Below are 26,438 nucleotides of genomic sequence, written 5' to 3'. Positions count from 1 at the left end.
GTAAGTGAAATAAGTAAAATAAATTGCTAAAATAGTTTTTCATAATGAATCTCACCAACGAATAACAACGTAATTAAACCATGGTGGAAAATAATCATGATAATATGAATATCGCAACAATGACATCATGCTACATGTGAAATTGCGTTCACCTACCCTTATTATAATATTATCGCTATATAATCTTGATGTGTGAAGACACTATGTGGACTCCGCCTAGGTGTATAGTGAATCGTGTTCGATCTTCAAGAATTCTATGGACTCTTGCATTGCTCTTGACGATAACGGAGGTCCTTGCAATAGATGAACCTTGTGATGATGGGTCAGGAGATTGTAAAAATGGAGCTACATGTATAAAAGTTAATACAGAAGGACAAACGAAAAATATGTGCATATGTACGGAGCAGTACACTGGATGGGATTGCTCCGTGAAAATCGATTATTGCAAAAATCATTGTAAACCATACAGAAAGGATATATCATGCCAACAGGCATTGTGCAATCAAGGTACGTTAGCGTATGGTATATTAATACAGAACAAAATGAACCATGGATAATATCATATAGGCACATGTGTGAATGCGGATGAATACCCGTACTATAGCTGTAACTGTGGACCATTTTTCTCAGGATACAACTGTGAAATAGAATATAACCCATGTAGCCAACCAGCGACAAATCCATGTGGCCATGGAACATGTGTATTCATCAGAGGAACGAACCAAGTCATATGCCAGTGCCATCCAGGATGGATGGCCAACCTAAATCAACAAGTGATGAAGTTGACCTGGAATGGTGCAGATATATTTGTATCGCCGCCATGTACCGGTATGATTAATCTATATAGCGTCAATATATACGCAGAACCTATAAAACGTGGGATCACGGGATTGGCACCTATGCTAACACCAAGTGAGTTAAACATAACATATGCTAGCAATATACAGAAACCAAAGCACTCTGGTATACGATTTTTATAGCCTCAATAGTAGTGTTTATATGGAGCCTGGCATCTGTCATAAGAAATGCACTCTCAAATAGAACTACACAGAGTACACAGTAAACTGATCAATATCGTGAAAATCAATTAATTGGAAAATGAGTTAATATTTATCAAAATCGTCATATACTTTAATAGTGACCTAAGATAAAAAAGATCAGGATGATTGTTCATCCCTGATAGAGTTTGTTACCATTTCAATATGCTTTTTACGCTGCTTATATACCTCTTCATAAATCTTTTTGCCGTCTGTATCTACCAACTCCAATATATGAGTACGTGGCAGTAGTCCATTGGAACCTTTTCTGAATTCATGAACCACAACATACTCAGCACTTGTCACATCTTGGCAGTAGCGCTCAACACGTGCTATTAATGCGTCAGGCGGATTGTTATAAATTGTGACACTGCTTTCTGAATTTTCCACAAGCACATCCACAATCTTCACCGAAGTAAATAAAACCACCTCATATACGAAATATGACCAAGATGCACGTTTGACGTTGAGTACAGCTATAACGTTAGGAGATGTGCTAAGAATAGTGGACACATCAATGGTTATACTGACTCTTTCCTTAACAGACGTATCTTCATCATCTGCATTAGGTTTCCAGAGCATCTCAGTTGATCTGAATGGATTTTTTGCTTTTATTATACCCGACAGGGGTTCCACACTATAGAATTGATCCTTACACTCTAGCATGTAGCGATATGGCTTAGAATTCAAATCTATGATTATACGCTCACTATAAAAGAGAACCGATGATGTAACAACACCTGATCTCTCCATTCTAAAATCTGTGTTCACTATAGTAGACATCAGAAAACCAGGTTTTCCCCGCCAACATGGGCGTTCCATATACCTATGTAGGGACATAAACTCAAATGTAATTCTACAACCATCCGCCGATACTGTTTTCCATATGCGAGGGTGCACTGATGCACTGGTACTAACATCTACATAGAGCAACACGGGCCCCTGTATAAAATTGTATAGTTCAAAATTATTGCTTATTGATGGTTTCCCATGAATCACCTTGAAATGTACAGATTTATAACTTCTGTACTCACCGTCAGCAAACTGCGTATTTAATTCAAAAAAAACATTTTCTCCCCGATGATATTCTTCTATGTATATCACATTCGAATGCTTTAAAGGTGCAATCACAATATCCAAATCGCCATATTTTATGTTATGATCACCATCAGTATTGTAAACAATCATACGATAAAAACCACCATCAGAAAAAATCCCGGGGAACATACGCGTAGTGCTCGGCAATGGTTGCTGTAAATCAATGGAATCAACTACATATTGTAGGTTAATGATAGCCACAAATAGTAACGTAGCCCAGATGGTGCTTATCATTGTTGACAGTTGCAAATATTAGTCAATATGATAGAACTCCGTCAAAATATACTTTGAATACTATATGTCAGAACTTTGTTTAAGCATTAATGGCCGAAGGGTCAGATGAGGAAAATTGCCGATATAGGGATATAAATGTTATTTATAAAGGAAAGCAAAATCAAATCGATGACGTATGACTATGCAAATCAATGAAAGGTATTTGGATAACTCAGAGAAATATTAATTCATCATATTCTCGTTTGCGATAAATATGAGTGAAAATAATGAATCCACACTTTAAAAAACAATGTATTTATCATGCTGCCAGCAGCAGGAGTTTTCTTGCCTACCATCATTTATTTAAATTTTTTATATTGAAGCTATTACATTATCATTATTTAGTGATATAAGTCATTAAAAATAATATATTTAATTCCACCCTCACAACGGAGATGCTTTTATATAGAAATAAAATGAACACAGCAGCATCGTATTATTAACTTAATAATTTTGATGCATATAAAATTAAACTGTTAGTTACAATGATTTGGTTAAGGTACAATGAAAATGCTAACAATAAGCTATATTATCACTCGTAGACTTCAACCTTCACAGCATTCATAATCGCATTGCGTTTTGGATCGCCCTCAAAGACCGTCATCAATGATTCCATAACTGCATTTTTCATGGACTTGTGCCCACATATGTAAACGCTGCACTCCAAACCTCCATAGGAGCATAAGGACTTAACCATGTCCATTTCACGTAGTATAACATCCTATGGATGGTGTCTTTATTTTGTCGTAATAACATACCTGTACATAACCACGTTCTGAATCCACTCCATAGCGTGAATAACAAGGGATAACTGTCAGACGGCCATTGAAATCTGATACATATCTCTCAATGGTGTCTCTATACAAATATGTATCAGGTGATTGAACACCAAAGAGCAACAATATGCGGCCCAATTCCATGATTTTGGAATTGGACTTTTCCAAAATGGCTTTCAAAAATCCCATATAGGGAACAATTCCACTACCGGTAGCGATAAAAAGCAAATTGCGATCTCCAGTAAGGTCACCAGGAGACAACACAAACTTGCCAAAAGGGCCTGTTACACTTACAGGAGTACCAGGAATAGCACCTGATAGAAATTGGGAACATATACAAATATCACGGAACATATGTTTGTTCTCAGGAAGGATAATGGGTGCGCGTATGCCTAACGAGAAAGATGTTGAAGGATCAACGCCATCGTCATCCAACACCGGAGCCAAAGAGTATGACCTGGGTGCATATTTCCGCTTCGTTCTCTCCGATATGCCTGATTTAACGTACAAAACAATAATAAAATCATACCTGGAGGTATCACGCCGCAATACTGACCAGGCTCATATTTGTATAAGCCGTTGTGCTCAATAACAATGTGGTAAAAACTACGATCAATGCCATTTGTACCGATTAAACGTGATGATCGAATACTGCATTCAAGAGGTGATTTTACAGTGTATCTAAACAAATGTTAATACATTTAATGTGTGAAACTGTATGATCCATGAAATCTGTTATACTAAAAACATCAGGATACAACTGACAACATTCATGCACACTTGCCTAAATTTTCCTGAATCCGGAACAGAATGTAAACATTCAATTCTTGAAGATGATGCGGATCTCCTTAAATACGCTTTAATTAATATATATGGCCTGCAAATTTCATAGATTACTATGTGATAATTAACGTACCCATTAGCGAAAACGCATAACCAAAATAGTAATAACAAAGGGCCCATCAGCTCAATAAAATGCCATCTAACGTGTTAGACGCATTCAGAATTATCCACCATCTAGTTTAACATCCAACGTTCTTTCCACTAGACACAAACTGGAGCATTAAATGGATAAATTACAATTGAGTGCGATATAAAGTAGCATAAATATTCAAATACGACTACATTCGAATATAAAGGGAAACGCTGTGTTAACAAAAAAGAATCCAGGTATACATTGTAATTTTTTATGGACACAACGAAATGTAGAATCTATAAGACATTCATATGGCTAGGCTGCAGTCATCCAAATAACCATTCTATACAAAATCGTTGTGAAAGCTATACACTATGTTTTACGTAAATATAATGCAAGTGTGTTGGTGCTAACAAATGAAATTCTGAACGCGCTTAAATAAGGCCATCCCAACAATTGGTCAATATCATCTCAAATTCATTATTTTCCGATTAAATGTATTACTATAACAAATGAATGCAAATGAACGAGTTGTTCTCGCTGATGGAAGTGCCGTTGTTGTTCCCCTGGATGCATCAGTAGCACCTGATGATGATAATGATGATGAAGCCAAGATCGAAAGGATACACAATGTCTGGGGAAGTAGCTCAGGAGCACGTAAGAGGTGCAATATATATATTAAAATTGTTCTAGGCAGTGACTTCTTAGGAATCTACTGTAAACATCGCAACGCGGAGGCGGAAAGACTCCAAAATCAAGAAAAACAATGGGAAACAGAAACAGAAAATAAAATATTTCAAACAATCAGGTATACTAGAATGCAAAAGGAATTACAAAAAACTGCTAAACGTAGAGAAAAACGAATGAAGAAAAAGGTATGTTATGGAATGTACAAAAAGATAATAAATCATACAGAATAAGATCACAACATCTTCTAAAAACAGTACGATCGTATCACAATCATATGAAGTCACACAAGATGGAAGTACGGATCAAACGTCAGAAGGTGTTAAATCTGTGTGTGAAGACAAAAACAAATCCATGGGATCAGAAAATGTCGAAGAATCAACATATATTAGAAATGTTCCTAATATTATCATTGAGGAAGACACGTTGTAACGTTACTAAGACGCCATAATCTGGGAAAGAGACAACTTTATCAATACACACTAGAATGTATCATTAATAAATTAGAATTGTGAAGTATAACAGTCACACAACTGTAAAAAACTGAAATATTAAGGATGATCTTGTGAATACACACGAGATTCATCGAGATTCCATAGTTTAATGTTTGGAAAAATAGATAAAAAATACAATGGATGGGGATGCCCCATGCATAGACAAACTCTCGTTATGGATCATGTCTATTCACTTTTAATCTTTTGGAGGCAAACAAACCGTCAATTGACGTCGGATTCGAAATTGTAGCAAGTAAATCTATGTACAAAAACATTCTATCAACAATGGCTCCTGTAATCAAAAGGAACAAAATCAGCCTTATTGGCTCCGGAAACATCGGTGGTGTTATGGCTTACCTTGCACAACTGAAGGAACTTGGCGATGTAGTACTCTTCGACATTGCACCAAGTACGTTTTAGACACTAATTGTGTTATTCTTCATGCCGTTGAACTTAGATAATAGATCAAATATTTTCATCAATATTGGGATTCATTTAATCACATTGTAATTATTAATTTGTAGAATTGGGTGCTGCCAAGGCTTTGGATATCATGCACGCAAATGCCATCTACGATACCTCCCAAAATGTTATTGGTACAACTAGCTACGAAGATATCGCCGGTAGCGACGTTTGCATCATCACTGCTGGTTTGGCAAAACTTCCCAACAAGAGCGATGATGAGTGGAGCCGTGATGATTTGGTGGCCCCAAACAGCAAGATTATGTTCACTATCGGTGAAAATATCAAGAAGTACGCTCCCAACGCCTTTGTCATATGCATCACTAACCCATTGGACGTCATGGTCAAGATGCTGCTCAAATCCACCGGATTCCCCAAGAACAAGGTTGTTGGTATGGGTGGACTTTTGGATTCTTCCAGAATGTGCCACTACATTGCCGATAAACTCAGGGTCAACCCTAGGTATGTACACGGATCCTGCATTGGTGGCCACGGTGACAGCATGATTCCACTGACTAACCACGTCACTGTCAACGGTATCCCCATCCAAAGGTTCATTGAAAGGGGAGAAATTACCCAGGCCGAACTTGACAAGATTGCTGAACGTACCATTGGATCTGGTATGGAACTTGTTCAGCTTTACGGTAACGGATCTGCTTTCTTCGCCCCAGCTACCGCTGCCATTGAAATGGCATCTGCTTACCTCAGTGATAAGAGGTCTGTAATTGTCTGCTCATGCTACCTTGAGGGTGAATATGGACACAACGATGTATACCTTGGCACTCCTGCCATTATTGGCGCCAACGGAATTGAAAAAATCATCACCCTTAAACTCAGTGCTGAAGAGCAAGCAAAGTTGGATGCTTCCGTCAAGGAAATCAGGAGGTTGGAGGCTTTGGTTGGTTAAGCTAGATACAAGGTATATGGTATCTGAAAAACACAGCCTTCAACAACATGGGAATTAGTCGCAAATTGCAACTGCATGCTGAAAATGCTGCAATCTTATTTGAAATGTACCATTAAAATATGCACCTTGTCTGTTTTTAATCCATTTCGGGAATAATCCGCAAAATCAAACATATATGTATCTTCGAAGAAATATCTATCTCAATTCAAAGCAGACGAATAGCGAAAGCTATTTGAACGCCGCTTAGCATAAGCACTTCTTATTAATATTTACTTAAAAAGTAAACAACTCATTTTAGTTCGGGTGTACTGTAATTACGCGCCCTTGCCTTGTATGTGCCATAAAACTACAATGTGCGTGATGTATTATAATAAATAATCATTTTCATATATTAAAGTATATTTTGGCTCTAAAAATATGCGAGCTCTTTTTGATGTCATAGAAAAAAAGAAGAAGGAAGTTCAAGGTATGTGTAATTGGCAAAATAACTTTACACATTTATAGCATTAAAAAAGGATGGGCAAAAATGGACGAGGAAGGCGGATGAACTTGCAGAAGAACGCAAAAAAGCCGAAGAAGATATTGAACGCAACTTACAAATAAAAAAGGTGAAAACAAACGATCAAGTAAAGGTAAAATGAAGTGTCATGTCAATTACCCAAATCAGAAAATTAGCTCTTTTTATTCTGTAAATGAAGATGCAGAGGCAAAAAAACATAAGGCATATATAACCAACCTGTTTAAAGGTTAGATTAACTTTCTTGTAGAATATGGATTCTAGGTATACCTGATTCGGAAATCATCAATCAATTAAGGCGGCATAAAGAACCGGCCACGATTTTTGCAGAAACGCGTGAAGATAGGTTGGTGGTTTTCGTAGAATCGTGACAGAACCAACAGAATTGAAAGGTTGTACCAAGCACAAGAAAAGGAAAACATAGCGAAAAATCAGCAAAACATTTTTGTTGAAGCTATTATAGGAAGGTGAGTAGTGCCATATGAAAATATATATAACTCAGAAAAAACACTTCGCCAACGCAATATGACCTATCAGGTAAGATCAATATATGACTAATGAAAATAATATTTCATAGAATTTGATGATACACTCAAAGCATGTAACAATTTGCCGGAAACGACGAAAGAATACAGGTATAAAACGCAGTTCATAAGGACATACCTTAACAGAATTGCAAGTTGGGTGTCAACTACGCTAAATAAGTGGGAACAACATATTCTTTCACAAAGAGAAGAGTTTCTACAAGAAGGAAATGTAGCAGAAGCAAGACGTAGAGATGCAATGCTTGCTCAAACCAAAAAGGATCTTCAGCCTTTAATCAATATGTTAAAATCGCAAACCCTGGAGGAAGAAATACTAGAAAAGATGTATAACGTGGTTATATGTTGTGAAAAAAAGGACTACCAAGCTGCCCATGAGGCTTATATGCTCTTAGCTATAGGAAATGCAGCGTGGCCCATGGGTGTCACCATGGTTGGTATACATGAAAGAGCTGGACGTTCAAAAATATTTACATCCGAAGTCGCTCACATTCTTAACGATGAAAAAACCCGCAAATATATTCAAATGATCAAAAGATTACTATCTTTTGCACAAAACCAATAGGATTTCTGCACTCAACATGGGTATGCATCAATATCGCATTTTATAACACACCATAGTTATTCCACTAGTTTACAATGTTTAATCTAATACCATAAAGTGTCTAAAATAATAGCAATCAGATAAAGGTTGGCCATATTTCACAATAACGGATGTTAACGGGCTAGATAAGTACATTAAACTACATATAATGTCAATTTTATGTAACCAACACTAAGATTAGAATCCGTATGATCAATGATATAATATAGTCGTAAGTTTTCATGAAACAAAATAAAATTTTCAATAGAAGACCCAGCAACATAGGTACTACAGGAAACAAGCAAGTAATTATAGCTTTCATCATAAAAAATTCAGTTTCAATATATGGCGCTATATTAAATATTTGATGTCTAATTAGTAGTATGTGGATGTGTGACAACTTTCACAACAATCGACGACCCTTCGTGAGGCGTCGTAACATATTTAATAATGCTATTTTACACAGTACTATCTTGATAATACATATATCAATTATTTTTTAATATAACTTTAACTATATTCGGAGCTTGTAAAACAGACATGTTTGGCGTACAGGAAGATAGGCTAGCCTAATTACACTACACATAAGGCTAAGAAGGAGTAACGGAAACCATGTAACCATGGCGAATCACAAAAACGACAAAAACACAGTAATTGGGGAACAAAATCAGTTAACCTCCAAAGATGTTGCGACCTTCAAGACTGTTATGGTAAGAAATATATTTATCTTTCTCATTGAGGCTTACAGGACTTGTACAACCAAAAGCAATATAAAAAGGGGTTGAAGACAGTGGAAGGACTGCTAGCAAAACATCCAAAATATGGAGAAGCTTTGTCGTTTAAAGCGTTATTTTTGTCCCACTTAGAGCCATCACTGGAAAATGAGATCATGGACCTTGCAAAAGAAGGACTTAAAAATGACGTAAAAAGTTACATCTGTTGGTACGTGTTAGGTGCTATATATAAGCAGAGGAAACTGTACAAAGATACGTTCAAGTGTTTCTCAATGGCATTAAGAATAGATCCAAAAAATGATAGGCTCATGAAAGACATAAGCGCCATAGCTATAGAAATCCATGATTATGTATCTTTTAGGAAAATGGCGAAACAAATACTAGAAATCAAACTTAAATTTTACAAGGAGTGGATGGCATTTGCATTTTCACAACACTTGTGTCAAAACATAGAGGGAGCATGTAGAGTCGCTCAAGAGGCCAACACCCTATTCGACGGTAAGTATGAAGTGGAACCATTCGAACTTAGCTCGTCAATGATATATTGGGCATCGATTTTGGAAGAGTCGGGTAAATACGAAGAATGTATCAAGGTACTCAATGACAAGAAGAACCTGATACTCGATAACATTATGAGACTCGAGTATATTGGCCGTGCTGCAATAAAAGCTAAAATATGGGATGTAGCGCATGATGCATATGCACAGCTGGTAGAAGAAAACCCGGACAATGCTAGATACACTCTGCTGTTTATCGCAACTCATTGCAATGTTAGAGTCAAATCCATATTCCAGATGCCTCTAAAACGTAATATAATTAATACTCCCGATGATGCAAATCAATCTCAAAGTGATTCCAATGTTGAAGAAGAAGAGGAAAAGTATTTCGAGGATGCAATTTTAAAAGGAATGCTTCCACCAATCATTTTAAGTGAAGAAATACTGGACATCGAAGGGGTGTACTCTACTAGTAACTGGTGTTATGAAAATACCATCAACAGAACGTATGACAAATTTGTAAACGCAATGCGACAGAAAGCAGAAACTAAAGTAGATGCAACCAATGATGAAAAACTTTTCCTTGGATGCTATTGTTATGGTGATTATGTCACCAAGATCGCCAAAACATTTGACATTAAGGACCTTGATGATCCACAAACAGTAGACTTGCACGCTGCAGAAAGTATACTCACAAACTATTTTTCTGCATATCCCATTGCAAGGAACACACTCTACACTGTAAGACCAAAAATACATCCATGGTCCAGATATCCGTTATATATATTCACAAGGGACCTGACGTCAGATGAAAGCAATACGCTATTGGATGTTCTGAATCTCATTAAAAAGAACAATTATTTGGGTAACGCTTTGCATCTATCATTTGTTGTAAACGACCATATTAAGACCTATCATGCTGTTATCAAACCCCTCATCGAAGCTGGTTGTCTGAGCATTTTCAAGTATTTTTCACACGCATGTACTATAAATATTGCTTATCGTCTATTGGTTCTGTTGGAATGTTACCGGAGAAATCTCAAATCCGGGTTTTTATTGGAACATGGGATCGAAACATCAACTTCTCTTATTGGTGAAACCAAACATGATATATCCGGCTACAGTATACTGGCAATCAGTCAACTGGATGTCGTAAATATTTTTGCAGCAAGAATATATGACTATCTGGGACAATACCATAAAGGGTTGGACCTTTTGGAACAAACGATAAAGACATCACCATTGGCGGTTGATGCTTATATGATGATGGGAAAGATCTACAAACATTTAGGTGATTTTGCAAAAAGTAAACAGGCATACTGTATGGCCTCCGATATTGATCGAAGTGATCGCCAGACTAGTTCAAAAGCTGCAAAAGCGCTACTCAGGGCTAGGGAATTTGAAGCCAGCGTGCATAAATGGAAATCTTTTTTGGTTGAGGATGTCGGAAAACAAAATGATAAAGATGCAAAGAAAAATGAAAAGAATGTGAAAACAAAGGATGCCCCGCCAGAAGTAAAAAGCATGAAATTTGAATTGATGGCTGCAGAACAACATTGTAACATATATCTCGAATATTCCACAAGCAAGCCAAAGGGTCATAATATCAATGAAAGTGCAATAGAGTCATTGCAAAAGGCACATGATATATACAGCGCGATCCTTGAAAGGCAGCATGAAGTTTACATGAACCAATTGGATTTTCACAACTATTGTATCAACAGGCTTCAGTATCAAACATATTATATATTCAATCAAATAAGATCGGGATATACGGCTCTGTTGTACTTTATAGAAGCAGCCAAAGGTATACTGTGGACAACTGCAGAGATGCATAAACAGGGCATTGTATATGAAACAGCTTGTTTAAGGGAATTCGAAGAAGTTACCAATGACCACAATATAGATTACTGCATAGATATGATAAAGTGTATCTCATCACAAAGAGTCTTCAACACAAGCTTGTATTCGGCTATATACGAGTTTACTGATGTCCTTGAACTCCCCATGTCATTCAAAATACAATGCCTTTTGAGAACATATGAAACAGCTCATAAAAACCCAATGCATCATCATCTGTATCCAATGGTAGTCGATTTAATTAGAAAATCATATTACAAACATTTCCCCAAGGCCATATCAAGCGTTCTACCACCATGCACTACAGTCATATTTGACGAAAAAGAGACGGCATTCAGAAATTGTGATGGGCGTTGTTTAAGCGATGCAGAAGCAGCCCATTTATATATCGATGAAATCATGCTACGCATAAAAGAGGCAGGAGTCATGGATACGAATCACTGCGAAGCTATAGCGGTAGCACTACATGGTGATGATACGAATGTGAAACAAACTGCTGAAATATATCTATCGTACAGCCAAACGCTTCCCACGTATAGTGAGTTATACAAACACTATTGGAAATTAAGAAAGATCATACACGATCGTTTCGATACCGTTAACGATTCTCCACTGAAGGACACCATCACATCATTAGAAAGGGCTTTGGAAAATCGTTGTCCTGGGATTCAATTTAATTTTGACTGACAATTGATGCTGTATGATTGATACTGTTCATTTCTTATCGTAAGCAATCCCTGTTAGCGCAAACCCTGGATTCCATGTCTGGGGGATGATCAAAAATGAAGTATTTACTTTAATTTTACGCCTAACAAAACTTAGTAATGCGTGTCTAATGATGTACTTTGACGTAGATGAAATATACATTGAAAAAAGTGTGAGGCCTATTCGTCATTGTGCTATTATGTGGGTGTCATGGCTTCTACTGAATTTAATACAGCAAAATTGTTTCACCACAAAACGTCCACATAGATATATATTTGGAGATTTTAAATACGAAAAACTAGATTCTCATAAGAATATTAAACCAACATTTCTATGCATATTATAGGAAGAAACAATTTCAACAAAAAAGGTACTTCTACATTATTGTAATTGATAATATATATCATTCAAAGGGACATTTGACGTGTTATAGTCACATAACAGATATATGCTTCTAACGCATATAACATATCATCATTGGGCAGTGATTATATCCAATTGGATTGTCAGTAAGATGTTTTTTTGCATTGATTCTATGGTAAACAACGCATTACAATCGAACTTAACCCTTGTAAGTAGTATCTTTTTACATTGGGTTGAAGAATGGTATTATTTAGTAACAAGGGAAATAAAATAACGTTATTATATCTATTTAACAAATCGCATTTAAAACAACCTATAGACCTATAACGTGGCAATTGCTAGCATTTAGTTTACGTTAGTTATAAACTTTGGCATTGTTATCTTATGTGGTTTTAACAGGTTACCTTGCTTATACAGACACGTATTGACTACCTATGTTATAAATAGCGACCATTAGTATGTCCTAATCAAAATACATCTTTCCCCCTACAACGGTTAGCTCCATCTTATATACCATTGTATATATTTTTTTTGCCTCATCCAACTTATCAGTGTTATAGAATCCAGCATCAATTCGAACTATGATATATATTTCCAATGCACTGTTTATGGAAGACAACATGCGGTGATATATTGGAGAGATAGTCCAATATTTAAATGGTAAAGTTACTAAAACGTACTAATCTTGTTATAACCATACTGCAGTAGTAAGTGGGGGTGGATGTATATAATTTCAATTGCATATTAAATGCAAAAGTAACATATTTTGTGGTGCATTTCCACATATGTGAACTGCTTCTCATGATTGGCAAGATAATTCTTCTACTTTGCTTATTTTTTTAATGCCCCATGAAACTACCAGACAACAAATATACAAAGACAATTGTAATTATTAGCATAAAGTAACATTTATACGATGCAAGAAAGTCTTTCAATCATGAAATAGCAAGTAAACAAACGTGTATCTATATTGTTTAATGTAAATGATATACACCGTCTCCCTAAATTTGTAAAAGCCAATGATGATAAATATATATATATAAGCAGCTAGGAAAACATAAATGACTTTATTACGACTTATATAGTGTCAACTGGCTTTCTGAGTCGTTGGTTGGGTTTGTTTGATATGTATTTGTCACATACAATCATTCTAAAATTGCCAGTTAATGACTTGTTCTCATGAGAAAAAAATGTCTCGATGAATTCTCGGGTGTTATTTTCTCTTATAGATGAGATTGGGCTCCCCTTCCATGCTAATGCATTCATTACCGTCCGCATTTGATTTTTATTTTGCTCATCGCTTACTGTAAGTAACAAAGATATCTGTATGATTTAAAACAATAAGATATTAGACTTACTGAATGTCTTCCCAACAATGTTTTAAGTCGTTGAAAGGCTTCCTTTTCCCTTGTTAAGAATACGATGGAACCCCCAGGAGCAATAACCTTAGCTATTGAGTTCAACACCTTGAAATTGAGTAACTGATCTGCACTGCGCAAGGATATGGTGGATTATACCAGGACTTACTTCTGGTTAGTGATTGAAATAATAGCACACTTGAAAAGCGGTTCCGTAAGAAGCAAGTGAATGTTGAACACATTCCCCGTTATTAATCTAACATTTTTGAATGTTATAAAATCTTCTGGCGATATATCTTGATGCCTACATATGCAGTTTAATTTTATGGTTCATAAGAAAAATATACAGCCTGATACTACACAATAATCTGCAGCAAAACAACCAATTGATATAGCATAACTCGAACTACCCATAATTTATGATGCAAAACAACGCTATGTAATAGCCGAGAAGATACATACCTTCCAATGTTGTACAGAGTATTGAAGGCAACATCATAATAGTTGCAAAATGCAACATGATGTACATCGTTACGTGTTGCAACATACTTTCCTAATGCATTGGAATACGTTAGATCGTAGCCAATATGAAGGAGACTCTCTGTAGGATCCTCCTCTAGATGGCTATTAGTGGATCCAAGGATCCCATTTCCCATAGGGTCATTGTATGATAACTTGATGCTGTTGACATTGTTTCCAAAGTACCAGTGAGACATGGGAGCTGACACAGTTCCCCTTTGCAATCGAGATGATCTGTATTATATCGTGGCATTTCTTTGGCACTTACCTTAATTGAGTGAATAATAATCCAGGAGGATTAGCATAGTAGAATCCTGAACCGCCATCCTTCTGAAAATACCATTCCCTAAGGCAAGCATTGAAGAACTTTTGGTAAAGTGAATAGTGTGCGCATTGTCCACGCATCACGGAATCCGTGTATCTGAACTACTCAAGTGACCTGCGTATCACTACAATGCTCAATAGTCACAAATATGTATATTAATTATTCTATATGCCCTTTTTGCGAAATAAATATATCAGACAATAAGTAAAATATGCTATGTGTATGCATAATTAATACGAAATTATTCGTTGCCTTCCACTACCAAAACACTCGTTTGCAGACACACATTCGAACTGTATGGGTTTCATTTAGAAATTAGCATATATATAACGGTTTCTCCCTATTATTGTGCGTTTAGTATGTGAATTGACTACAATAGATCAGTGTAAATGGCTGGCATATATACGATGTGGCCGAAAGACAACAGTGAACATTTTTCATTACTACTCCCATGCAGGCGTGGATTCATTACACCGAATTCCATTACCTGATCCCAATTTTCGAGGATACGTTACAGACATCAGATAACTAATGAATATAATGGCGAATGCATATATACAAACATACCGATACTAAGCAGAAAGGTTGAAAAATAGTTACACATATTATACAAGTTCATTAGCAGGATGATATACCATCTCATTATAAAGCTTGCATGAGGAATCTGATTTTGGTTCCAATTGATTAACAAGCGACCACGATGTTTATTCACACGGTCAATGAGATGTCTTGAAGTGACTACTGCATTTAGTTATCACACCCTTTAGTTGATTTTAGAGAGTTTTACAGGGGTGACATCACTTGGTCTTTGTACAGCCTCTCCCCAGCTGTAAGCAGAGGAATCCAAACGCTGTTCTGTTTCGTTGTCGGCATCTAGGGTTGTATCATAATCATAGTTGCTTAGGTATTTGTCGAAACTTGGAGGGGCTGGCTCTTTTTTAGCCTTGATGAATCGTTTCCATATCCAGATGGTGAGAACGATGGCGGTAGTGGTACAGCAGACGAATATTACGATACGCTTTGTGTTGTAGAGTCCGATCATGTGTAAGAACCTAATGAACCAGTTAGGTTTAACGTCTGAGCACAGGAAATAGGTACCACAACTGTCAGAGTACTTGGTATGAACGTAGGCATTGCATTTTAGTGTCTTCGTGCTCAAAGCAGTTGTGACCTCGAAAGGAACATCGAGGTACTTGTTAGTAGTCTTTGCACGTGGCTCAACGTAACCATTGGTGTCGATGTGGCAAGGATAGTTAACAGCGTCGTACTCGAGAGGTGAACCTATAGCCGTGAGAGCAATGCTACCCGCGTTCAAGATCAAACAGTTAGGAGTTTCGTTAATGAGAGCACACATACCAGAATCTTTATCGTATGTAGCCCAGTTCATACCCACACCACGTGAAATTCGACTGGTACCTGCAACATTGGAGAGGGGAGAAAAAATAGCATTGGCAACTTTTGACAAGTTCAACCTTTTAAGCCCACTGGTCAATTCTTTAAGTTCATTAAACTCTTCGTTAACAACTTCGATATCCAAGTCAGTCGCAGAATTATCGAATAATATAGCCGCACAATCTTCGGTGCTGTTGGCATATTCTTGGAATGCAGGAGCAATGGCAACACAAGAGCCACCGGACCATTTACCAAAAATGGCATCCCTTACCGGGTGCATGGGACAATTTTCTTCCCAATCGGGGTCAACTTTCGCAGAACCGTAGTATAAGTGTGCATCCTCAGCGCTCTTGTAAGGTTTCATGCAAAGCAAAGAGCTTGTACCTTCTTCTGAGCTACCATCATTGTCACAATACCTATTTCCTTGATTGTATTGTATGGCAGAGTACAGTATGTAACACATCTGGTTATCACTGTCAAAAACAAAAGGATACCTATATTTGGTAGTTTTGTCTGATGCGGGAATGAGGTTACTAGCATATTCTGAGCAATTCGCTACATCATTACCTTCATATCCCCAACGTCTCAGATCTTTCGCCGAAACAGGAGATAATTTAGCGGCAGTTACTGATGAAGAACCACGTGTCTTTGGTTGTGTGGGAATATTGGAGTCCACAGCAGTCTCGGGGAATGCCAAACCACGGTAACTTGGGTCTTCTGATGAAATGGGATCGAGGAAGTCGGCACCATTTCCAAGGTCTATAATTTTACCGACTACTGGGCACTTACCAACGGGCATACGATAACTTTTTGAACCAACGGATTCATATCCTCCAAGATCGACATAGATTCCAGAGCCGTGATTACGGGGAATGTCGAACTTTTGCATATACTTGATCCAAGGGGATTGGCCCGAGTTCTTAGAGCCACCCGACCTACCTGAGTATCTATCGGAAGATTCGGAAGTATCATCCGAGCCCCTCCTTGAGTTGAGTAACTGTCCTCTTGACGCCCTTCTGGTAAGCCTACGATTGGTTGGTTCCCTGTGGAAAGCGAAGAGTGTGGAGTTGGAAGCTAAAGCATCTTCCGCAAAAAATGACGATAAGATAACTGGGACAAAAACCATGCAAAGCATGCGCTTGTAGTTATATTTGGGAGAAGTTGACTGCATTTTGTAATGTAACTGCATTATACTACGATTGTCTATGAGTTTTCTATTTTGCTGGTTATATATATCAGCATATATAATAGAAAATGTAGTTTATATCTTACACATCGCCTTCAAAGTAATCAAATGTGACCATATAGCTTCACTAAGAAAGCGGAACCAACAGAGTGACGGTGAATTGGTTCGCCTATGGACAACTGAAGGGCATTCAGAGTTTAGTTCACATCCATTTTTATATAAGAGAATCTAATTCCCCTTGGTCGCTTTAAAAACAGGTTAAGACGTATTATTGGACAAAACACAGCACCACGAGCCGGATTCCTACGGTGCATACACATTGATGTCGATATCTGCATGTTAGTGCTCATCATTTTTATGTCCAAAAACCATTCCCATTAGTATACCAGCAACACATATTATATTGTTAATTGCATTAATTTCTGTTAAGTGTAAAATTGAGGGTTATGCGTGTCAATCAAATGAGATTAACGCAACGTCCGGTGTCGCCCGTCTTTGATAGCAACAATATCAACGAAAGGGGGAAACTTAACAGAACCAGAGTTCCTATAAATGTCTGAACTGATGTAAGTTTACCGTATGGCCATGATGGTACGACCAAAGAAAGCGTTTTCCGTCCTCCAAATTTTGCTGTGTCATATCCGATGTGCGCGTTGACGTATATAGGGAATTCAATCGGGCCTTTCAGAACACCATACAATTTTTTTATTGTTTTAAATGGTGATGGAGTCATCCATTGTATTACATGTCCATTTTCCACACCGGTTCCAGCGTTAGGAGCCGTCATTAACTTCTCAATTGCACGTACTTCGGCAAGGGTCTTTTTATTAGGGTATTTCCCGTCTCGCTGCGTTTGCGATTTGTTTGGAGCTGATTGCAAAGTCGCCATATTGGAGGTTGAGTGAAGCCAATAATACACGTTTTTGCTGCAGGTATATTAAACAGTTAATGGCCATCGAAGATGCAGGCCAGTTGTTGATATGAACACACAAATACATATCACCAGAATTGTGAAATGACAATGCAATAGGCTGCCATTATGGTCATCTAAAAACTATAATGCCAGTATTATCCATTGTTGCTTAATACCGTATTTACAAATAGCAACACACTTCCAATCAAATATGCAGGATATTTAACTTACTATAAATGGCTGATTGTCTGATCTAGGGGGTTTCTAGCGTCGGCATGTTCTTGATAATTTGCCAATATATGTTGTGATTCATCTAGTGGGATGATATCATCCTTCAATGAGGCGCCGTTCTGAGTCTTGTCTAATGGTCTCCTTGAGAAACTAAAGGTATCGTTGTAAAGATTCCACAGGTGAGGGCCGCAAGGATAAATCTGCTGTTCTTTGCCTGTATAGAGTTATAAAAGTAAATATAATTCTCACCATCTTCTAGCACATGGTTAAAAGGGTAACATCTCCAAACCTCATCTTTTGACACCTCTTTACCTTCCAACTGCGACTTTGAATGTAGACCAAAGACAGAAGCAGCATGAAAAGGATAGTTGTGAATCGTGTAATAAACATTGATCTTATCAGCCTGTTTGAATTTACTAACGTCTCCTATACAATTGGATGAATCTATTCTTGTAGACCATTCGCCCTGTCCATCGGTAGCGTCATCGACAATCGGGATAGAACACTCTACATGCGATGATCTTGTTATTTGAATAACTGTAAATAACAACGTGTTAATCAATCCCATGATTATCAAAACAATTCCAACACGTTTCGAATTGTAAAATGTTTGCTGTGATGAATCCTTTCTGAATTGTCGTAGTCCTTCTGCTCGTGTTTCAGGTGTCGCTCGGCGAGACAATACATCGCGTATCGTAACACCGGCATCAAACGACCCCGACGTTCCGAATTCATATGAAGCAAAGCTCATGGCAACACCTTTAATGCTGTTAAGCGACCCGGTATAATACCTGCTCATAACTTTAGTAGAATGAGCGCTACGGGTATCCCGGTCACGTTCATCAGTCGCCGTCATCTTGCGATGGTTATTATACGCATGTCATAATACTCATATAACACCAACTAACATATTTGAAATCCCTTTTGCAGCCGCGATAGTAATACAAGGGAAACAATACCTTTAACTTTTGCACAAAAAGTAGACAGAAAACACACTCTCCCAGTTAGCAGTCATGCGATGCCCTAATGATATTATACATATAGATCTGTGATTATAATCACCATACACACATGTGGCATGTTTGTTTGACTTCCATTCGCCAAAATTTTAGATATATAAACAACAGTGATCCATATCCTTGAACCATATAGAAACAATAACACACATTATTCCCAATACCAGTCACAAAGTGATGTTATTCCATATTTAATGTATCAAATTAATATGCCTTGAGTGCCTTATGTGTCCTTAACGAAAATAGTTACAACCTTGTCAATATCCATGTCCTAACCAAGATCGACGTTGCGATAGGTACCACAAGTATGACTTGTGTGAACATTAAATGATGTATGTAGTTTGTGGCAATATATAGAATACCATCAAAGTATACTATTGGTTAATTTGTTGACCAACGCCAAGGGACTGATGTGCGGTAGCCTGATTGGACGGTGTTCTACAGGCAGTATAATTAAATTTCCTAATGCTAAACACATAAATTCCAACAAACAGCTAATAGAAACACAATGCCGCTATGCATATATATAAAGAGAATTGAACATTTTAATGATAATAATGCGGTATGACTGGGGATATTTGATTTGTACGTTGCCACGGACATCACGGTATATCGCTCTAAACTATATGTCTAATATAGATGAATGGATAATATGAGGTTACGTTTATCTAGACTAGAGAAATAGTTGTTATTTGTTGTTCTTCCGTGATATATTTTTCATGAATCCAGTCCGCTAACACTAAGTTATATGCTGAAGAATAACTTCATGTGGCCATGTACGATCATTATCGTTATAAATTTGGAAGTTGATTGATGATTGTTACTCATCGAACGATTGAAGATGCTTACATCTCCTTTGCCTGCCGAAGACTTTAAAGGCTTCGCTGCACACCAAAAGAATTTGCTTTTGGAAGAGACCGAGTTGTTTTTTAAGCGTCACAACTTACATTTGAAGAAATACATTTTGCCTGTTTCTCTTCCGGATTGGGCTGAATCGTTGGATCAAGTCCTTGACACCGGGGTTGAGCACGAACCATATACTACCATATACAGGCACCAACATTTTTTAAAGGCCCGTGTACTACGCAATTGGTCATATATAGGTATGCTTTCCTTTTTGTAATGTAGCATTTGATACAGAAACAATTTGGAATGCCGCAGCTCACCCGAGAAATCGAAACATCCCTTTTGATTTACGTCCCTTGACAAGGGAGATATTAAACCAGCTTGACGCAACTAACACCGATCTTGTGGATCCGGAATTTTCAGGTTTACTTGTCACGCTGAACACCGAGCCTTATGTTACAGCAAAACCGTCTGATGCTTCTGAAGCAGCAAAAAGTGATAACCCCAATTCTTCCGAACAAGCTGCTCCGAACACCAGCACTTTAAATGGTGCTACCGGTCAAGATGGCAACATCCAGGGTAAACCGCGTCTTTCGCATGGTGATGTTCAAGCTAAAAGTAAGGTAATTGCTGGTGCTATCGTCGAATGTCTAATGACCAACGAAAGATGTATCAGATCTATTTGGATGCATCCTCATCTTTCAAAGCACAGTTCAAGGGTGTTGTTACAGGCTTTTCTTCCCAGACTTATGCTTGAGATATTTGAAGTCCCCCCTGTAATGACGGAAAAGGGTCCATCACAATACCACAAATTTGCTTATGTCATGCATAATGATTTGGACATGTTTCCAAGGCAATGCTGGCTATTATTCGCAAGTATTAAGAAAATGTCCTTGCCTCGTCATTACGAACCATCTATGTTCGATGAGCACCCAGTTGAATTGGAATATGGTGAGTGTCACAATGATGAAGTAGGTCAATATCTGCTTCCTGAGTGTCCAGGTAAAGTAGAAGAGGGCGTTTTGGCGTCAGTAGGTACCGAAAATTCAGTTCGCACTGTCGCGTGCAAGTGCTACACTGAGAAGATTAAGAAGAGTGTAGACACCCAAGCTTGGTTGGACCGTCTGGTTGGGTGTTCTGAAGGCTACATGTGCGTTTTACTACCTAAACGGAGTGAACGTGAGCTACTTGGTTTAGCTCCTCGTGATGGATGGCGTGACCTAATTGTGGATGGGTTGGACAGAGCGTTGCTTGAGGAGGTATGTATCGCTATATGATGAACTAGTGTATAAACATAGGAGTATCTCAGTATATCTGCATTACCTAATTTTGTTTTAGTTGTTGGATCTCCTGCCGATAGATTCGCGCGACAGGTTTTCTCACCTTTACGACCCATCGATAGCTACGGTTAATCTGCGTTGCAACGCTAATCTCAACAGCGATCTTGAAGAATGGTGTAAGCTACGCAGCAGCGACTTAGTTGACATTACGAGTGACACAGAGGCTTATATGAACACCTCCACTATTGAAGAATACAACATGACAACAAGCGGCAAGCGTGCGCGATCCCGCGTTTAGTAAAACGTCAGAATTGCCATCGTGTCAAATGTAAACTAATCACACCATGTGGTAATTATTTTGAGTTTTAGTATTTAATTATTGTTTATGTTTGCCATGCATATTTTGTCGCGCTAGCCACCTTATGTGTATCGGATTGGCGCCTTCGCTTGTTCCTTTTTTACATTTTTCCAATGCCTCTCTGCACAATCGATGACTTTGAGAGAGAGGTGTTAATTCTAGAGACTGATGATCGCGATTCTTACACCAATGCGGATAACCCTAACACACAAAGAGCCGAAAAGGGGCATGAATACGGGGTATTCGTTTTTTATCAAGCCGATATAGATGGCGTTTGCGCTTTATTTGTATTGGAGGTAGGTTTTCATATAGTTATCTCATCATTTTGTAGCATCATAAGCTCCTATGTCACGGTCTGAAGCTGACGAGTTATCCCGTGCAATGCGAAGCTGATATATACAGCTTTATTAAAAAGAACCTTAGTATAAGAGCTGCTTACCCAGATGTACAGGTAATACTATATCTCTGTTAGCCATTTGGTACTATTGAGTGTTCATTGCAGTGATTTATATACTTATTTCCTATGCTGTTTGTATCGATTTCGATAACTATTTCCCAGTTTGAATCTTATCTACGGATTGTTCTTTTGGGCGTCCACGGCTGGGATCCACAGATCCTGTATGCCATCAAGGTTCACTTTTCAAGTCTACTTCCAGACAACCGACGCAAGGATATGAAAATATGTGTAGTCCCTTGCACGAGACCTTTGAGTTACTATAATGTATCGGTTGTATGTTTACTCATTTAATGTGGCAATGCTGTTTAGGATGCGGATTGGTACTTTTTTGTGGCCAACGAGCAGGATGTATCTTTGGAACGATCTATTGTGAGTGAATCAGTTGTATTTTATCATTTGCTACAGCAAGATCGTGACATCATTGGTGGTATATATTACTCAACATCTGTAGCTGCGCTTATCGCCTCTGTTACTAAAACTGTGCATGATTCTAGTCGTGCTGCGGTTCTTTATGCTTCTGCGATGGGTGTGATGAGTCGCATAGAGCACTATGGAGCATTGGATTCATCTTTTAACACTCAAATAACAAAGATATTTCAGGAGATAACAATGCTGGATGGTGGACCTTACATCCAATACGACTCCGAGCGTTCTTCACTGCCACTCATTTCATTTATGTAAGTTATCCCACATGTACGGTTGTGGTTAGCTTAGAGCCTTTTACAACGTTGTGTGTCTTACATTTTATAGGTCACTGGAAGAAGCGCTAAGGATCAGCCCCTATGTGTTTATTCATGACCCATATCGTAAGGATTTACTTGCGGAGATGCGTATACAGTGCAACCTTATGATGGACGAATTTACGTCAGAATTTTGTAATCTCCCACCCAAAAGGCAGCCTCAGGTTTTACGTCAGATAAATGGGCGTATAAAACGTCTTGATCGTTCTCAACTCTTATGGATTCGCCGTACTTGTACTATGCCATGTATCGATATGTTGTATATCCTGATTGCTATTTTCGTTGGTTGGTACAACAAATCCAACGAATCGACGGCGGAAACGTCGCCTATTATTGCATCGGATTTTATGTACAACATGCTTAGCGATCGTATGTCTCAGGAATCGTTTTACGACAAGGTCATCATGACTCAATTAACGCAGAAGACTTCACAAATGCTGCTTCGTACTTATGATATGATTGCGTCGTCGAAGATAAAATCTCGTAAGTTCGGTACGCAGAAGGTATTATTTGCCACTCTCTACCCGAAACATACAGTGGAACACTGTGATGAGTTACGTTTCATTGGTTATATAATATCCATGTTACACTCTCGTGGTGACGCTTCCGAGGCTCCATGTCGAGTCCTGATATTTGTTATGAATCCCGATGCCAATGGAATATTGGCGTATGGTTATTCCCCAGAGATTAGCGGTAGCTACCCTGATGTTTGGTCTTTGGTGTTCCGTTCTTTGGCTCATGACGACTCGTGTTTTGTTTTCGACATTTTGAGGCCCACGTTTTTGAGTATTAGATCAATGGATGCTAGCACGGCGAAGAACAGGATTACTGAACGCCTCCGTATCGCACTCGAAGCTAAGATTATTTCTTACTTCGCTGATAATCAAGAAGACACCGAAGAAGAGGCTTCCTTCGCTGGTAGTGATGAAGAGAGCGAGGAGAGTGTATGAAATTACTCCCTTTAGCTCTATTGTTTGGGCAAGCGTTAGATTATGAGCGTGTTGCACTTAAGCAAGACATTATAGAGGCCTTTGCCCATGTTGAGCAATGGATTAATAACAGCGCTCTACAAGTCCATTACTATGGAACTACGGCATGAACTACAATGTCTAGTTGTTTTAATTTATTGCTCATTAAAATTTACTGCATATATTATACATCAGGTCTGATAATACTGTTGTCCCAGGACAAGAGTCATTTCATCTTTACTCTTTTCCTAAGACTTATGTTCTCATCTTTCAGCTTAGCATATTTTTTCTTAAGTGTGTTGTAAGCATCTTTTAGCTCCTTTAGTTCTTGTTCCAAAGTACGAGCGGTATTGCCGTTGTTAGCGCTTTGAACCTTTTCGGGGAATAAAGGCGAATCCTCCATATCTCGAGCAGATGATGGTTGATCGGTGTTAACGTCCTCTGTTGACCTCTCTGAAGTATCTATGTTCATCTTTTTCATTAATTTTCGGTTGTAATAGTCATTTTGCTTGTAGTTGCAAGTGCAGAGGAAACACAGTTTCAGGTCATTGACACGTTTACGTGCAGATTCCCCTCGGTCAAAAGCTGCATTGTTATTACATGATTCACAGTTACTTGGTTGTCCGTACTTCTCTAGTAAGTCACGGCAGCGGTCACATTCCGATGTAGAGCGCCATGCTGACCACTGGTTACAGAACCGACAAAGTTTAGGTTCATTATTGTACGTGGCCCAGTTAGAAGCGCATGACATACACATCTCCCGATTATATATGTTTGATGCCTTGAAGCAGTACTTGTGGTTGACGTAACTTATTTTGCAGTGGCAGCATTTCAATGATGGTAGACCTTTGGCACATGTTTCGCATACCTGTATCACGTTTGTTTTCCAGCGTCGATGTTCGCATTCAAGACAGAGCTCCCGTTGTTCCAGCTTTGCGATTTTATCCCAAATTGACCGATTTTGTGGTCGTTCTGAGCTTTGCTTGGAAGGGTTGCTCTTGTTGAGCTTTACACCGTTACGTAAGTCTTCTCGGTTGTTCATCTTAACCCATCAATGTTGCATCATATAGCGATAACGAATAAGACCCTTGTTCATTGGGAGGTTGACAATTATCATATTTGGATAGAGTAAAGTGATTTGGCAACTTGGGCGTTCATCTGCTCATTTACGTGTGTATAAACCTTGTCTAGTAGAGCGCTGCCCACCTACCACACGATTGACCGTATAAAATATGTGTGGTAGGCCGTTGTTAATACTTATACTTGGTGGAGTAGTCCTTGGGAGAGATCACCAACCCCCTGCCTGCGATGGTGTGTGGGCAAACAAAATTCAATTGTATAAATTAATCCATCAAGTAGGAATCAAACAAAACTGCATATGTACTTCTCAGGATGGATCTCATATAATTTTGAACTTTTGTACTATCCAAACAAATCACGATGGCACTCGAATTTGTGCCGAGGGTCTTCAGTAGCACATGGGAGGAAACAAATGGATATTTACATATTTAGGAGATAACATGCATCTCAACATATATACATACCTTTGCGTGCTCCTCGGAAGATGGTTTCCATGATATCTATCAATTCTTGTTTGTTGTTCAACGCCCAGTTGATCTTATTGTTGTTTCCTGTACCGAGGTCGATCATCATGTGTTTGTTGCTGTGATATATGTGCTATATATGCTTATGACATACCGATAGAAAAACATGACCGAAACGGGATCATACAGCTCATACATTCCGTTGAAGTCTGGTACCTCGGTGATATCAACCTGCAGAATATTAAACGTTGATATATTAACCATTGCGTAAATAAGAACTTCGATTCCGTTGGACCAAAAGGAGAATCGTACTAATACTTACCAAGTATATTACGCAAAAGTTCTTTACGTCATCTGCTACCTTGTATAGCACTTCATCCATTTTAATGCATTCTGGGTTGTAGTCATGTCCGAATCTAATACACTAAAGGATTAAACCATGTCAAATATCCTTACCACCAATCGTTCTTCCTCTGTCACAATTGCTTGGTCCTATGACAATTAAGATTCAAAACAGAATTCCTTACCACAGCCCAGCCAGACCTTAAATGTTGAAGCATATAAGACATTTTTGCTGCATTCGTTGATAGCAAATTATTGATATTCGAGGTGGAATCTCGGCTTTGTTCAAGCACCCATATAACAACAAAATCCCCTAGGCGTGCATCGATACAATATACAATGGCTTATTCATTTATTAATATGCCTATAATGACTATGTGTAACATATTTGTGCCTATTGAGGTAGGGTAAAAGTACATTTATACCCAACGGGCATTACCCTCAATATCATATCATCATTTAATGCTCTGGATTAAACCAACCTGGGATGGATATGTCGCAAAACACACCAT

At 38.2% G+C, this 26,438-nt stretch overlaps 14 protein-coding genes across 14 annotated transcripts; 7 read left to right on the top strand and 7 right to left on the bottom strand.

Moving 5' to 3' along the window:
- Positions 1–47: 47 nt before the first annotated feature.
- BBOV_IV011310 (putative integral membrane protein) lies at positions 48–1,081 on the top strand. The gene is made up of 4 exons (XM_051767693.1): positions 48–507; positions 568–828; positions 865–912; positions 948–1,081. Exons 1-4 carry the CDS (start codon positions 189–191, stop codon positions 1,061–1,063), a joined length of 744 nt encoding a protein of 247 aa, XP_051623360.1. The 5' UTR covers positions 48–188; the 3' UTR covers positions 1,064–1,081.
- Positions 1,082–1,137: 56 nt separating this feature from the next.
- Positions 1,138–2,424, bottom strand: BBOV_IV011300 (uncharacterized protein). Its single transcript, XM_001611000.2, has one exon. The coding sequence runs from the start codon at positions 2,367–2,369 to the stop codon at positions 1,158–1,160; it is 1,212 nt and encodes a 403-aa protein (XP_001611050.2). The 5' UTR covers positions 2,370–2,424; the 3' UTR covers positions 1,138–1,157.
- Positions 2,425–2,893: 469 nt separating this feature from the next.
- On the bottom strand, positions 2,894–4,494 carry BBOV_IV011290 (oxidoreductase NAD-binding domain containing protein). The gene is made up of 5 exons (XM_001610999.2): positions 4,101–4,494; positions 3,969–4,061; positions 3,714–3,865; positions 3,167–3,678; positions 2,894–3,129 (listed from the first exon to the last, which is right to left on the bottom strand). Exons 1-5 carry the CDS (start codon positions 4,145–4,147, stop codon positions 2,941–2,943), a joined length of 993 nt encoding a protein of 330 aa, XP_001611049.2. The 5' UTR covers positions 4,148–4,494; the 3' UTR covers positions 2,894–2,940.
- Positions 4,495–4,597: 103 nt separating this feature from the next.
- Positions 4,598–5,249, top strand: BBOV_IV011280 (uncharacterized protein). The gene is made up of 3 exons (XM_001610998.2): positions 4,598–4,757; positions 4,794–4,975; positions 5,016–5,249. The coding sequence occupies exons 1-3, from the start codon at positions 4,613–4,615 to the stop codon at positions 5,217–5,219; spliced, it is 531 nt and encodes a 176-aa protein (XP_001611048.1). The 5' UTR covers positions 4,598–4,612; the 3' UTR covers positions 5,220–5,249.
- A 230-nt stretch (positions 5,250–5,479) lies between these two features.
- Positions 5,480–6,925, top strand: BBOV_IV011270 (putative L-lactate dehydrogenase). The gene is made up of 2 exons (XM_001610997.1): positions 5,480–5,690; positions 5,806–6,925. Exons 1-2 carry the CDS (start codon positions 5,543–5,545, stop codon positions 6,648–6,650), a joined length of 993 nt encoding a protein of 330 aa, XP_001611047.1. The 5' UTR covers positions 5,480–5,542; the 3' UTR covers positions 6,651–6,925.
- A 135-nt stretch (positions 6,926–7,060) lies between these two features.
- On the top strand, positions 7,061–8,282 carry BBOV_IV011260 (pre-mRNA splicing factor 18 family protein). The gene is made up of 8 exons (XM_051767173.1): positions 7,061–7,116; positions 7,155–7,282; positions 7,318–7,396; positions 7,432–7,513; positions 7,551–7,634; positions 7,670–7,704; positions 7,745–7,802; positions 7,839–8,282. The coding sequence occupies exons 1-8, from the start codon at positions 7,068–7,070 to the stop codon at positions 8,272–8,274; spliced, it is 951 nt and encodes a 316-aa protein (XP_051623359.1). The 5' UTR covers positions 7,061–7,067; the 3' UTR covers positions 8,275–8,282.
- A 469-nt stretch (positions 8,283–8,751) lies between these two features.
- On the top strand, positions 8,752–12,165 carry BBOV_IV011250 (NMDA receptor-regulated protein 1 family protein). The gene is made up of 2 exons (XM_001610995.2): positions 8,752–9,002; positions 9,041–12,165. The coding sequence occupies exons 1-2, from the start codon at positions 8,913–8,915 to the stop codon at positions 12,068–12,070; spliced, it is 3,120 nt and encodes a 1,039-aa protein (XP_001611045.1). The 5' UTR covers positions 8,752–8,912; the 3' UTR covers positions 12,071–12,165.
- A 1,339-nt stretch (positions 12,166–13,504) lies between these two features.
- BBOV_IV011240 (uncharacterized protein) lies at positions 13,505–14,737 on the bottom strand. The gene is made up of 5 exons (XM_001610994.2): positions 14,597–14,737; positions 14,272–14,562; positions 13,979–14,113; positions 13,810–13,942; positions 13,505–13,774 (listed from the first exon to the last, which is right to left on the bottom strand). Exons 1-5 carry the CDS (start codon positions 14,731–14,733, stop codon positions 13,529–13,531), a joined length of 942 nt encoding a protein of 313 aa, XP_001611044.2. The 5' UTR covers positions 14,734–14,737; the 3' UTR covers positions 13,505–13,528.
- Positions 14,738–15,208: 471 nt separating this feature from the next.
- BBOV_IV011230 (apical membrane antigen 1) lies at positions 15,209–17,480 on the bottom strand. Its single transcript, XM_001610993.1, has one exon. It carries the CDS (start codon positions 17,232–17,234, stop codon positions 15,417–15,419), a length of 1,818 nt encoding a protein of 605 aa, XP_001611043.1. The 5' UTR covers positions 17,235–17,480; the 3' UTR covers positions 15,209–15,416.
- A 191-nt stretch (positions 17,481–17,671) lies between these two features.
- On the bottom strand, positions 17,672–19,747 carry BBOV_IV011220 (LEM3 (ligand-effect modulator 3) / CDC50 family protein). Its single transcript, XM_001610992.2, has 3 exons — positions 18,625–19,747; positions 18,376–18,589; positions 17,672–18,157 (listed from the first exon to the last, which is right to left on the bottom strand). Exons 1-3 carry the CDS (start codon positions 19,229–19,231, stop codon positions 17,689–17,691), a joined length of 1,290 nt encoding a protein of 429 aa, XP_001611042.1. The 5' UTR covers positions 19,232–19,747; the 3' UTR covers positions 17,672–17,688.
- Positions 19,748–20,019: 272 nt separating this feature from the next.
- Positions 20,020–21,819, top strand: BBOV_IV011210 (uncharacterized protein). The gene is made up of 3 exons (XM_001610991.2): positions 20,020–20,494; positions 20,532–21,496; positions 21,576–21,819. Exons 1-3 carry the CDS (start codon positions 20,233–20,235, stop codon positions 21,813–21,815), a joined length of 1,467 nt encoding a protein of 488 aa, XP_001611041.2. The 5' UTR covers positions 20,020–20,232; the 3' UTR covers positions 21,816–21,819.
- Positions 21,820–21,902: 83 nt separating this feature from the next.
- On the top strand, positions 21,903–24,098 carry BBOV_IV011190 (uncharacterized protein). Its single transcript, XM_051767148.1, has 6 exons — positions 21,903–22,171; positions 22,207–22,326; positions 22,435–22,605; positions 22,642–22,701; positions 22,738–23,009; positions 23,083–24,098. Exons 1-6 carry the CDS (start codon positions 21,989–21,991, stop codon positions 24,020–24,022), a joined length of 1,746 nt encoding a protein of 581 aa, XP_051623358.1. The 5' UTR covers positions 21,903–21,988; the 3' UTR covers positions 24,023–24,098.
- A 132-nt stretch (positions 24,099–24,230) lies between these two features.
- BBOV_IV011180 (uncharacterized protein) lies at positions 24,231–25,224 on the bottom strand. Its single transcript, XM_001610988.2, has one exon. The coding sequence runs from the start codon at positions 25,080–25,082 to the stop codon at positions 24,267–24,269; it is 816 nt and encodes a 271-aa protein (XP_001611038.1). The 5' UTR covers positions 25,083–25,224; the 3' UTR covers positions 24,231–24,266.
- On the bottom strand, positions 25,178–26,252 carry BBOV_IV011170 (uncharacterized protein). The gene is made up of 6 exons (XM_001610987.2): positions 26,112–26,252; positions 26,041–26,076; positions 25,907–26,008; positions 25,739–25,815; positions 25,585–25,703; positions 25,178–25,343 (listed from the first exon to the last, which is right to left on the bottom strand). The coding sequence occupies exons 1-6, from the start codon at positions 26,151–26,153 to the stop codon at positions 25,291–25,293; spliced, it is 429 nt and encodes a 142-aa protein (XP_001611037.1). The 5' UTR covers positions 26,154–26,252; the 3' UTR covers positions 25,178–25,290.
- Positions 26,253–26,438: the final 186 nt, after the last annotated feature.

This window comes from Babesia bovis (genome assembly GCF_000165395.2).
Source record: "Babesia bovis T2Bo chromosome 4 map unlocalized Chr4_1, whole genome shotgun sequence".
Taxonomy (NCBI): domain Eukaryota; phylum Apicomplexa; class Aconoidasida; order Piroplasmida; family Babesiidae; genus Babesia; species Babesia bovis.
The sequence above is the reverse complement of the archived record's forward strand: the minus strand, read 5'-3'. Positions and strand labels throughout refer to the sequence as shown.

Bases quoted from the DNA above. Each gene is read 5' to 3' on its own strand.
- BBOV_IV011240 (XM_001610994.2), bottom strand. From the start codon at position 14,733: ATGCGTGGACAATGCGCACACTATTCACTTTACCAAAAGTTCTTCAAT. The intron at 14,114-14,271 runs GTATGTATCTTC...CTGCATATGTAG, and splicing joins ACTCTGTACAACATTGGAAG to GCATCAAGATATATCGCCAG. The intron at 13,775-13,809 runs GTAAGTCTAATA...TAAATCATACAG, and splicing joins CATTGTTGGGAAGACATTCA to ATATCTTTGTTACTTACAGT.
- BBOV_IV011260 (XM_051767173.1), top strand. From the start codon at position 7,068: ATGCGAGCTCTTTTTGATGTCATAGAAAAAAAGAAGAAGGAAGTTCAA. The intron at 7,514-7,550 runs GTTGGTGGTTTT...CAGAACCAACAG, and splicing joins GCAGAAACGCGTGAAGATAG to AATTGAAAGGTTGTACCAAG. The intron at 7,803-7,838 runs GTATAAAACGCA...ATACCTTAACAG, and splicing joins GAAACGACGAAAGAATACAG to AATTGCAAGTTGGGTGTCAA.
- BBOV_IV011220 (XM_001610992.2), bottom strand. From the start codon at position 19,231: ATGACGGCGACTGATGAACGTGACCGGGATACCCGTAGCGCTCATTCT. The intron at 18,590-18,624 runs GTGAGAATTATA...AACTCTATACAG, and splicing joins TAACCATGTGCTAGAAGATG to GCAAAGAACAGCAGATTTAT. The intron at 18,158-18,375 runs GTAAGTTAAATA...ATATACCTGCAG, and splicing joins CAGACAATCAGCCATTTATA to CAAAAACGTGTATTATTGGC.
- BBOV_IV011300 (XM_001611000.2), bottom strand. From the start codon at position 2,369: ATGATAAGCACCATCTGGGCTACGTTACTATTTGTGGCTATCATTAAC.
- BBOV_IV011310 (XM_051767693.1), top strand. From the start codon at position 189: ATGTGTGAAGACACTATGTGGACTCCGCCTAGGTGTATAGTGAATCGT. The intron at 508-567 runs GTACGTTAGCGT...AATATCATATAG, and splicing joins ACAGGCATTGTGCAATCAAG to GCACATGTGTGAATGCGGAT. The intron at 829-864 runs GTATGATTAATC...ATATATACGCAG, and splicing joins TGTATCGCCGCCATGTACCG to AACCTATAAAACGTGGGATC.
- BBOV_IV011280 (XM_001610998.2), top strand. From the start codon at position 4,613: ATGAATGCAAATGAACGAGTTGTTCTCGCTGATGGAAGTGCCGTTGTT. The intron at 4,758-4,793 runs GTAAGAGGTGCA...AAATTGTTCTAG, and splicing joins GGGAAGTAGCTCAGGAGCAC to GCAGTGACTTCTTAGGAATC. The intron at 4,976-5,015 runs GTATGTTATGGA...TAAATCATACAG, and splicing joins AAAAACGAATGAAGAAAAAG to AATAAGATCACAACATCTTC.
- BBOV_IV011210 (XM_001610991.2), top strand. From the start codon at position 20,233: ATGCTTACATCTCCTTTGCCTGCCGAAGACTTTAAAGGCTTCGCTGCA. The intron at 20,495-20,531 runs GTATGCTTTCCT...CATTTGATACAG, and splicing joins ACGCAATTGGTCATATATAG to AAACAATTTGGAATGCCGCA. The intron at 21,497-21,575 runs GTATGTATCGCT...ATTTTGTTTTAG, and splicing joins ACAGAGCGTTGCTTGAGGAG to TTGTTGGATCTCCTGCCGAT.
- BBOV_IV011180 (XM_001610988.2), bottom strand. From the start codon at position 25,082: ATGAACAACCGAGAAGACTTACGTAACGGTGTAAAGCTCAACAAGAGC.
- BBOV_IV011190 (XM_051767148.1), top strand. From the start codon at position 21,989: ATGCCTCTCTGCACAATCGATGACTTTGAGAGAGAGGTGTTAATTCTA. The intron at 22,702-22,737 runs GTGAGTGAATCA...CATTTGCTACAG, and splicing joins TATCTTTGGAACGATCTATT to CAAGATCGTGACATCATTGG. The intron at 23,010-23,082 runs GTAAGTTATCCC...TACATTTTATAG, and splicing joins CTGCCACTCATTTCATTTAT to GTCACTGGAAGAAGCGCTAA.
- BBOV_IV011290 (XM_001610999.2), bottom strand. From the start codon at position 4,147: ATGGGCCCTTTGTTATTACTATTTTGGTTATGCGTTTTCGCTAATGG. The intron at 3,866-3,968 runs GCAAGTGTGCAT...ACATTTGTTTAG, and splicing joins CCGGATTCAGGAAAATTTAG to ATACACTGTAAAATCACCTC. The intron at 3,679-3,713 runs GTATGATTTTAT...ACGTTAAATCAG, and splicing joins TTGCGGCGTGATACCTCCAG to GCATATCGGAGAGAACGAAG.
- BBOV_IV011170 (XM_001610987.2), bottom strand. From the start codon at position 26,153: ATGTCTTATATGCTTCAACATTTAAGGTCTGGCTGGGCTGTG. The intron at 25,816-25,906 runs GTAAGTATTAGT...AATATTCTGCAG, and splicing joins ACTTTTGCGTAATATACTTG to GTTGATATCACCGAGGTACC. The intron at 25,344-25,584 runs GTATGTATATAT...ACACCATCGCAG, and splicing joins CTTCCGAGGAGCACGCAAAG to GCAGGGGGTTGGTGATCTCT.
- BBOV_IV011270 (XM_001610997.1), top strand. From the start codon at position 5,543: ATGTACAAAAACATTCTATCAACAATGGCTCCTGTAATCAAAAGGAAC. The intron at 5,691-5,805 runs GTACGTTTTAGA...ATTAATTTGTAG, and splicing joins ACTCTTCGACATTGCACCAA to AATTGGGTGCTGCCAAGGCT.
- BBOV_IV011230 (XM_001610993.1), bottom strand. From the start codon at position 17,234: ATGCAGTTACATTACAAAATGCAGTCAACTTCTCCCAAATATAACTAC.
- BBOV_IV011250 (XM_001610995.2), top strand. From the start codon at position 8,913: ATGGCGAATCACAAAAACGACAAAAACACAGTAATTGGGGAACAAAAT. The intron at 9,003-9,040 runs GTAAGAAATATA...TGAGGCTTACAG, and splicing joins CGACCTTCAAGACTGTTATG to GACTTGTACAACCAAAAGCA.